Raw genomic sequence first — 10706 nt, forward strand, 5'->3', positions numbered from 1 at the left:
GAGGGAGGGAGGGAGGGAGGGAGGGAGAGAGAGAGAGAGAGAGAGAGAGAGAGAGAGAGAGAGAGAGAGAGAGAGAGAGAACACCTGAGGCTGTCCTCTGGCTTCCAGAGCACATGTGCATACATGTGCACATATACATGTACCCACATGAACACATGCATTCATGCAGGCACACCCAAGACCAGAGGAGACACGGAGGTTCTTGTTCACTGCTGTGCAGACTTCTCTCTGACCCCTAAGGTAGCCTCTAGGGGCTCCATGGGCAAACAGAGTCATCATCTAGCCAGGCCCAGGTACCCCCGCTCCAGCCTGTGGCCATGCAAGCCTGTCACCTCATTCCAGGAAGTCTACAATGACAGGAAAGGCAGCAGCTCCTGCTTCTCCACAAGAGGCACAGACAGCCTCCATCCTCACAGTATTTCTATTTTATGCAGCATTCTTGTAACACAGGCTGAGGCCCAGACCAATTCTCTACAATGGACTCACAGCAGCGATGTACACCCAGGTCGCCCAAGCTAGCCCTCCTTGAGTGCACTCCCGTCCGCTTCGGTCACATCCCACAAGCAAACTGGTTCTAGGAGCCTTCTTGTTTTGAATTTTCTTTGGGCCAGATAAGAAATGTATTCTATTACTCCACAAGGTCCCCTTCTGCTAAACCTTCCCTAAAAAACGGGCCAGCCTGTCTCAGAAGCATCTCAATAAACTGACTCAGCCAGCCCGTTGGCAGCTCTTCCCAGCAGTGTGCCTGCTGCATCCATGATCCCTCTGACTTACTTCTTCCCAGTTAAGACTGTCCTCAAATGAACCATGTGCTTGCACACATGGCTCTGCCTTCTTTTCATCCATGCAGGAGAGGACAGTGCCCTGTCCCATCCAGTAAAGGGCATTCGACCTGGCCCCTCTGAGATCCCAGAGCTGCCTGCATCCAGCCCTCAGCTTGTTGCATCTTCTAGGACACATTGGCTTATCCATTACTTGTTCACATGGCTTCTCAGGGGATGCCAGGAGATCACTGTAAGTCTCACACAGCTGATCCTCTTCAGGATCGGAGACCATGAAGAAACAGGAGGGCCTACAGACAATACCCAGCACTGAAACCTGAGAGGCAGGAGACACATTTGAAGGACTTCCATCTGAGCTGAGGACATGGCTCAGTTGCTAAAGTCCTTGCCACAAAAGCACGAGAACCTGAGTTGGATCCCCTGAACCTACATTAAAAAGCCACACATGGTAGGCATGTTTACAATCTCAGTGTTGGGAAAGTGGAGACAGGCAGTTCAGTGGCTGGCTAACCTAGCACACTTGGTGAGTTCCAAGCCACTGAGAGACCCTGTCTCAAAAAAAAAAAAAAAAAAAAAAAAAGTTGACAGAGCCTGAGGAATGACACCTGAAGTTGACCTCTGTCCTCTACCCACTCATGATACTCTACACCAAAGATACACACACGGAGGAAGAGGAGGCACAGAGACAGAGAGACAGACAGCAAGGGAGAGGAAGATGGGGAGGGAGGGAGGAAGTAGGGAGAGAGCTGTTGTGTCCCAGAATCCGGGTGTGTGTACACAGTTCACCTGGGAACAGACCTAGGTAATGCTGGGACTCACTGCTCAAATAGATGGGGCAGCCATAGTAGCCACCACTGGCTACAACCTACTGTAAGCTGCCTATTAGACACACAGTCTCTTTGATCCCAGACACTGAGGCCACACCCCTGCACACCCAGCTCTGGAGACAACGTACATTACATAACTCCTCCCTCAAGGCAATCTTTGAGGTGTGGTCTATGGTCGTGGCCCATTTTACAGAGGAGGAAATTAAGTGCAGGAAGGCAAAGTGGCTTGTTGCCCCAGAGTCCCCCAAGGTCAGTGCGAGTGCGAAGAAGTAGGGCAAAAGCAAGCATCCACAGACCCCACACGGAAAGAGAGCAAGCCGGGTAGCAGCAAAACGCCTGGCCCAGCCCCACAGTATCTTACAGCATCGGCATCAAAACCGCCATGCTGTGTACTCTTCACGGTGCCGCTCCTCACATGGGGGGGGGGGAGGGGAGCTTTCCTTCCCCACTCTGGACCCCAGTTCCCCAACCAGATGCTCCAGTCACTCCCTACCAGGCTGTGATGATTTGACTCCTCGCCCGAACCAACCTACTTCTGTTTCCTAAAGCCCCAAGTCACAGTGACCTCAGGCCCTTGACCCTGGAACACGTGGAAGAGCTTCCTGCCTCCCCATGTCTGGGCTCTTTGTCATTTCAGCTTCAACTCTACTTACTGTCCCTGCCTCGGCTTTCCCCCGACTACTTGGCTTCATCTCCTCTCTCTCCTCTCTCGTCACTTGATACAATCTGAAAGTATGTATCTTTAATTGATTACATAGTTATTGTCTCTATGCCTCCGACCAGGATACAGGGCCATGAGAGCAGAAGCCAGGTCTGACTTGCTCCCCAGTTTATCTCCAGCGCCTAGACTCAACAGTCAAAACTCTGGACCGTGTGACCTTGGCAAGTCATCCAACCCCTCTGAGCCTCAGTTTCCCTCTTTGCCTCATGAGGAGAATGGACCATACACTACACTCCAATGGCCCTTCTAGGACAGCTTGTCTTAGAAAGTGAGACCTGGAACCTACCCAGTTTGGTCATCCCAAGCAGGCAGCTAGCCAGGGTCTGGGCAGTGGCTACCCTGTCCCCACCTCCACCTGTGTCCCTGCCTAGCCACACAGCCCTCTCACTCCCCCACCACAGAAACTGTTAATGAAGTGCGCACTGCTCTATGCGATGCGGCTACAATTACGGGGGCTAAGAATAAGGCGCTGACATCAGCCTCGTCAGTTTCCAAGTGAATCAGAAGGGGAGGGGGGAGGAAGGAGGAGGGGAGTGGTGCTCCAGAGCTGTCAAGTAGAAATAGCACAGCGTTAAATATAATCCAGTCCTGGCCTACATCATTCCGCAGAGGCAGGTGATGGCTAGGCCCTCAGGGCCAGGGCAGACAACTGGTTCCTTCAAGGAGGTCAGTACAGCCACAGATGCTGCTGGCCAACTGATGGGGACCATCCAGGAATGGTGGCCTGGAGCAGGCTGCCAGTCCCTGGGGTGTTTATATAAGCCAAACAGACTCTTGCACCCTGGCCTTTGTCATTTGCACTTGTGACAGCCCCTTCCTACATAGGAGGAATTCGTCTCCCGCACTAGAAGGTAGCCTCCAGGGAAGTATGGTCAGGCTAGGATCACCAGCCACAGATGGCTCTCGATGAGTAGGATCCAACATCTGTAAAATGGGCACATGTGTAGCAGCAGCCAACACCTCTGTTGCTCCAGAACTCTGAGGAAGCCCTTCAGTCATTTCATTTTTTTTTTTTTTTAAATCTCCATGAGAGATGCTCAGACCAAGATCATTATCCTTCCCCCAACCCAGGAAGGTGAAGGGATTTGCTTGAGGTCACAGGACATGACGTCAAATTCAAGCTTTACACAAAAGGACAGCAAATAGTACAGCCCCTGGGAACTGGGGGGAGGGGAGGCTCTTTCCCAGTAGTTTTTAAAAGGTATGAGATGATGGTTGTTGGGTAGAAGGCTAGAGACAGAGAAGAGCGGCTGGGGGTGGGGGNGGGGATGGGGGTGGCGGGAGGCTGCCTTCCTGTTCCACTCTCCCCCACAGTCCAACTACCCCCAACTCAGCCTCCTGTTGGGGTGCTGGAGAGAGGCAAAGAGAGAAGAGCTCATCCCCCAAAAGGAACCAAGGTAAACAGACCGTTCCTTTCCCTTCCCCACCCAGCAGAGCTAGGGGATGCTTGGTAGGTACAAACCAAGGAAGTTGGAGCTAGAGGAAGGGAAGGCAAAGTCCCCAAAGCAGCCTAAGACTTGCACACGTGTGTGTGTGTGTGTGTGTGTGTGTGTGTGTGTGTGTGTGTGTGTGTTCCCGCACCTGGCTCTCCTGAGAGGCTCCCTTTAGGATGATCGGATTCAAGTGCCTTGATCTACATGTTCACCTCTCGGCTCAACCTGAACTAGAGAGGCACGTGGCTTGAGGCGCTACCAGGCTTCAGTTCTCCAAATCTACCACTCTTCCCAGTCTCAAACGTACAGAAGATCATGAAGCTGGGCGTGGTGGTGCAGACCTGTAATCCAAGCTCAGGAAGCTGAGGCAGGAGGACCCCGTGTTTGGGGAAAGCCTGGGCTACACAGTGAATGCCTGGCCAGCCATGGCTTCTTTGTGAGACCCTTTCTCAAAAGCAAAGGAGGGGCTTACTACAGTTCTAGGTGGCAGACTGGGGGTGTGGGTCTTAGATAGCAGAGAAGAAAAGGGCACAGGAAGCGGCCTCCCCTGGGGTGAGGCGGGGAGAGGAGGCTCTAGAGCCTTGACTCCTGCTCTAACGTGGCCCCAAAATGAAGATACGATGTACTACAGCCTCCCTGCATCGCACAGCCCCCCTTCTGGAGCTGAAGGACTCACTCTGTTCCCACCATGTCTGGGGGAAGGAGCTGGGCAGCAGGACATTCCGTTTCCCAGATGAAGCTCAGGTCAAATTTCAAGGACAAAAGTTAGCGCTCGGTCTGGGAAAGAAAACTCCACCAAACCCTGCAAATTTAGGAGGGAGGGTGAGATCTCAATGTGGTCCTTCCAGGTGCCTGGGGGGGGGGTGCGGGCAGGAACTGAAGCCCCGATTCCCCCTGCCAAGATCTGTCTGGCAGGAAATGGTAGCTTCACATCCTTAAAGTAGCTCAAACAACCACCTCCATTTCCCCTCCGTTCAAAACCGGGGGTGGGGATGAGGGCTGTGGCACCAGTTGTGGATCCCACCCACCACGCTCCCCTCAAGAAGATTTGGTCTGGGCGGAAGAGGGAGGTGCCATGAAGGGCTTTCCAGCACAGAGATGTGGCCTAAACTGCTAGGAAAGGGACTGGTAGCCGGCTGGTGTTGCCATGGTAACTTCCTCCCTGAGCTGGATCGAAGCATCCATCCTATGGGCAAATCAGAGCCGGTTGCTCCAGCTTCTCCGCCCTACTCCTGGGCGGGAGGGGTAGAACTAGCCACCGAATCACTTGGTCGGGCTCAGGAACACTAAGCCTAAGGTCCAGACCCTGATATAATAACTGATTTTGGCATCTACTAGAAAGGGGGTACGCCCCTGCTCCCCATGTACACCCCAAGTGACGGGTCTGTGGATGTACTACAAATAAACCAATTAGAAAGAAGAGGTAAAACGACGAGAAGCCGAAAGCTTTTCACCTTCATCTTGTTCCCGAGCCCCTGAAACACCCACCTTTTAAACACTTCAAAGGAAGAGGGTCCAGCTCTACCTCTATAAACTACCACGTGATAAAATTAGCCGATTAAAATAATGACAGTTAACCTTTTGAGAAACAGGATTTTCTTTGCCCAGATGCGCAGGAGTCTTCTTTATGGCCATGCTCAGAGACAGCTCTCACTTGTTAACAAGACAGACCGGAACTAGCACGGATTGAGACCTATCCAGGTACCTACCTATCCAGGTACGGTGCCAAGACTTTGCATAGCAAGCGGCATAATTAAAGGCAAGTGTGCTTGAATCAATTTGTCCAGATGTAAACCCTAACTCCCTCACTTCCCAGCTAAGCGACCTTGAAGGACTTGCTCTGCCTAGACCTCAGGGTTGGCTTTTTTTTTTTTTAAATCTGAAAATGAGAATGTTATACAGGATATTAATTTTATGGCAACTGTTATGAGGGAAGATTAAAATAATGCATTTTTAAATACCTAGAAAGACATGCAGTGCGAGGTAATTTTTAAAGCACTGACCCAGTGGAGTCTACTGGGAGCACTGTTATTTTTCCTCCTCATATAGGTGAGGAAAACAGGGTCATGTGTCTAGCTCCTCCCCACCCTAGCTGCAAACCCATGGTCAGTGAGGCTGAGAAACAAAAGATATGGCCACAAATATCCCAAGTGTTCCCGAGTGCTTGCCTCTCTAAAGGCCCAGCGTCCTTGGGAGCAAGGCAAAGCACTGGCAACATCTGAGAGGGATCCAGAATATCAGAGGCAAGATTCGGGCATTGTGGTGGCCTGCAGTGATCCTTTCCCTGGGCTCCAGGGTGCTAGGAAGCCAGAAGGCAGCCTACCCCACCGCCCAACACTCCTAAGTCTAAAGCAGAGACCAGCTCTGCCCCGTTTAAAGCTAACGAGAAGTCTCCTCCTTAGCCTATGACTCAGGAAGCTAGCTGGAGACAGCACGAGAGCCTTGAAGATGGCTCTGGTCTCATCCAATGGATGGGGGAAAGATTGTGTCGACATGAGTTGGAAGCAGTAACCAAAGGGGGAGGCTCTCGTGTGAGCCTGGAGCCTGTCAGGGACACACTTCAGAAATGGAGCCGCCAAGGACAGACAGAGTAAAAAAGGGGAGAGCAGGAGAGGGAGGAAGGCCAGAGGAGCCAAGCCTGCGCAGACCACCGCTGGCTAAGCCAACTCCTGTGCAGGACCCCAGACCCTATTCTGTGGCCTTTAGAAATTACTTCAGCTCAGTGCCGTTTGAAAGAAAATAAACCCAAAAGGTTTCTTTTAGGAGAAAATGAATGAGACGATCAAGAGAAATTCAACACCCAGACAATGGTCCTTCCTTCCAACTTCCACCAGTTCCTCATTATTCTTCTGAAGATGGAAGTAGACTTTCTCCCTGTACCTCCCAAGCTCCAGGGAGCCACAGGGATGGGCAGAGAGGGAGCCTGAAATGTCCAAACACAGCCTTGGGCTGCCAACTGCTCCCCAAGGCCTCCTCACCTGGGAACCATTTTCTGCACAGTGAGATCTGTTTTTTCTTTTTTTTAAAATCCTCCTCCAGCGAGAGAAGCCACTGGTGTTCTGAAGGGAGCCAAGATCCTGGTTCTGCTCTCAGCGTTGTGCAGGAAACACCAGATGACCTTGGCTTACACATACACGCCCATAGACAAATACAAACCTCCCACCAGGGCCTCGGTCATTTATACACATAGCCTCAGATACATGACCCCCACCCCCACAGATTTGGGGCCCAGGAGGGCTAAAGAGAGTGATCTCTAGGTCTCTTACAAGTGAAACCCAAGAATTGGAAGAAGCTTGCTTAGAAGGGGAAATTAGACTGAGGGTTAGAAATCCTGTTAATAGTATCAATGAAGTTGTCTTTGACTCAACTGAAACCTAAAGCAGGTCCGGCAATAAGAGCCAAGGTGTCCGACCGACAACGCGGGAAGCATGACTTCGGAGAGAAGGCGAACGGTGCCTGTCTCAACACTCCTACACACCTGTGTTCCTTGCCCTCCTGCCCAGCTGGTCTCTTGAGACACAAGTAAGTGGCCTGAGGAACTTTGGGAGAGGGCCCTGCCTGCTCTCTCTTCACAGATGCTCCAAGACTCCCCCCACCCCGGTCCCCATCCCTACAGCCAGCCTGATTTCCTCTCTCTGAGTTAGCTGCAGTAGAGGCCACTGCATCAGGGACCCCGCCCCAATTCCACCTCACCTGGTCTTGTATAGAGTATCGATAACTCCTCAGCTCTATGACGGGGAAGCTGAGCTCCCGAGCCTCAGTTATTTGGTTGGTGAGAGGATGAAGGCATAGGCTGAATGGTAGCAACCATCTTAACCCCCAACTCCTACCTCCATGTCAGTAGAAAAAAATCTATCAGGTGTTGGCCCCCGACTGTCACCACTCCCTCACCACCTGGATCTGGGGAACTTTCCTCTTCCCATCTGTCTTCCTGTAGGTGACAGCCCATTACCCACCACTCCATCCCATAACAGAACCAAGACAGAAACTGCCAGCAGGCAGGAAGTTGAAACCTGAACTCTTGAATTCCCTAAACTGTAACATTTTGGGGTAGTGCATACATGATTTTTTTTTCCTCTTAAGAGATAATCTGTATTTTAATCAGTATTGAACCCACTTGTTCCCACACACACACACTCCTCTTCCCTACCCGCCACTCTTCAATGACTTCAAATACTCCCAAATTATCAGTTCAAAAACCATTTCACTCCACCCTCCCACCACACAGCATCAGAGGCAGTGTTATCCGAATTTCCTAATGAAGAAACTGAGGCTCAGGTTGGCATGACTTGCCCAAGGTCACAGCTTATACAGAGGGAATAAAGACTGGAACCTGACTCTAACTCTCAATCTTGGCACTCTTTGGGGCAACTCTCGCTCAAACCTTCTAGGTACCCCCACCTGTTGTTGAATTCCCTTCTTTACCCCAAACCAAACTCACTGCTCTCTATACCCTCTGCCTGGTCCCAGTATCCACCAGCTGGTTTCCTCTCCACCCCTGGACTGTGGCTACCAGTTTTTTTGTGTGGTGTGTGTGTGTGTGTGTGCGCGCGCGCGCGTGTGTGCGCGCGCGTGTGTGTCCAGGCCTAGAAGCAGGTTTGAGTTGCAGGTCGGCAGCTGGGTTCAGCCCACCCAGAAAGGCCACTCCAGGGACAAGAACACCTGAAGTCAGGGGCACACACTGAAGGGTGCACTGCTGTAGTTAGCATGTACACTTCCTTGCACCTCCCTGGGGAGGAAAGAGGAAAGGCCAGTAGACACTGGGCCAGTTATGTGTGGCTCGCCCCAATCTGTCTAGAGTCTGGAGCCCCAGCCTGTGGGGGAAGGGAACGGAGAAACAAATCGGGACACTCAAGGCTTTGGCCTTTGAACAAGGGGGTCTTGGGCAGGGAGCCTCTGGATGCAGCAAAGACAAAGACCTCGGAGAGGTCAGGTCTATGCGCCACCTCCAACGACCAGGGGTACATCGAAGACCAGGGGTGAAGCGGCCTAAACCCCAAAATCCGACTAGGGGGCATATACCAGACTTGGGTAGTGGTAAGTCCAGTTGAGAAACAAGTCAGGGAGGGGGTCGCAGGGGAATCCTGCAGGTGCACATAAATAGGGAGACTTGGGTCCAGGCGACCCAAGGGCCCGCTTGCGCAAGAAGGATGAGTGCAGATTCTCAAGGGGTCCCTGAGGCGCAGGAGGGGGGACAGGATCAGAGCTCCTCCTAGACTCCTGGGGTCCTGAGGGAGTGGGAGGTGCCCCTGGGTATCTATCCGAGTGGGACCGAGAGTGCAGCGGAGACAGTGGCCGCCTCTCCCAGGCGCCCCGGGTCCCCGAGGGTCCCTGGCTTCTGGACCGGGAGACAACCCCCCGGGGTGGGTGGACCGCAGCGCGCTCACCTGCGTCCTCATCATCGAAGGAGTTCATGCACGGGAAGTAGATGGCGAGCGCCTCGAAGGAGGCGGACAGGCTGAGGCGGCTCTGCGAACGCTCCATGCCCGCGCCCGCGCCGGGAGCCTCGGCCGCCGCGGCGGCGGGCGGCTTGGGCAGCTTGGCCGCCCCATTCTTGACGCGGAGTACGGCGCGCGGCGTGGTGGCGGCGGCCCGGGGCTCCGCGGGCGGACAGCGGGGCTGGCGGCGGGGCGCAGAGGGCCGGACACTGGCGGCGCGTGGAGCCCGAGACGCGCGGTGCTCGCGGCAGTGGCGGCAGCGGCGGCGGCGGCGGTGGCGGTGGTGGCGGTGGCGGCGCAGCGCGCTCTGGCCCGCGGCGTCCCCAGCCTGCCTGCCGCGCGGGGCGGGCCGGAGCCGAGCGCCGCAGCCAATCGCCGAGGCCCGGGGGAGGGGGCGCCGCGGGCGGGGCGTGGGAGCCGCGAGGGTGCGGGCTGCGCCGCCGCCGCCGCCAACCGGGCAGGTGCACGAGCCCGCCGCAAGGCTGTCTGCGCCCGGCTGCTGCGACTGAACCTCTGGTGCCCGCTCAGACTCACTCCAGAGGCAGGTGTCCAGTAACCCCGATTCATGCAGGCCTCACCCAGATACCCTGAGGCGCCCAGAGGGACACAGTCCAAGAAATTCAAGAAACCTGGCAGGTACACAAGCACCCGCAAAGATGTATTCGCTGGGCAAGAGAGATCTCAGACTCCCTCACACTCGGGGACGGAGGGACATCTGAACAGACACCTTCACGGATACCTGAATAGACACTCTATAGACACACAGTGACCCTTTCTGACATAGGAGCAGATAGACCCGCTGGCAACTTCAGAGGGTACACAGAGACCTGCAGAGTCACAGGGAGCAACAGGCAGGCAGGACATGTCCTCCCACATATTGGAGACCCTCAGAGCCCACAAACCCCACAGAAGTTTGGACAGACACACACCTCATACACCCACACTTGCTTGCAGACATACTCTGGGAGTCTCTGACAGAGAGCGAACATAGTTTTAGATCACCTCAGACACTTAGCACCCCTCCTCCTGTAGTGATCTGTCCCAAAAACTGGGACAGTCACCCTCAGAACACTGTACAGCCGTACAGACTGAGTCACTCACAGGGATGGATTCATTCTGGTGCACAGACACCCTCAGACTCAAGATCCCTGAGACACTGCTGCAGGCTCACACTGGCACACACTCTCCGACACATCCTGATGACCATGGTCCCCCAATTCACACCCACAGATTATCAGAGCCTGGGTATAATAGTTACACTCAATTGCAAACCTCCTCTGCCCCCCCACCCCGAACCTGAATGACCAGAGGCCCACTCTACCAGCAGAAGCGAAGCGGCAACCCTTTCCAATTGCTCTCGCCCCTCCCGTGAAGCACCCCTCTGAGATGGCCTCAGGAAAGGACCGCTCAGTCCCTCCTTTCCAAGTGGCCTAGGGGGAGCCCCTCCATCTCACTAACCTATTTCTTCATCGCAGTGATGACAGCAGAAACCCTCTGTTTTGGAT

At 53.9% G+C, this 10706-nt stretch overlaps 1 protein-coding gene across 2 annotated transcripts in view; it reads right to left on the reverse strand.

Moving 5' to 3' along the window:
• Positions 1-9486, reverse strand: part of Rims4 (regulating synaptic membrane exocytosis 4) — a 58210-nt gene extending 48724 nt beyond the window's left edge. The window contains exon 1 of one of the 2 annotated variants that reach the window (XM_021194016.2): positions 9151-9486. In XM_021194016.2, the coding sequence (XP_021049675.1) occupies positions 9151-9247 (97 nt within the window). In that variant the 5' untranslated portion in view covers positions 9248-9486. The remainder of the gene's footprint in view (positions 1-9150) is intronic. The other variant, XM_029536918.1, reaches the window with a different exon arrangement.
• Between the last annotated feature and the right edge of the window lie 1220 nt (positions 9487-10706).

Source organism: Mus pahari, chromosome 3 (genome assembly GCF_900095145.1).
Source record: "Mus pahari chromosome 3, PAHARI_EIJ_v1.1, whole genome shotgun sequence".
NCBI lineage: Eukaryota > Metazoa > Chordata > Mammalia > Rodentia > Muridae > Mus > Mus pahari.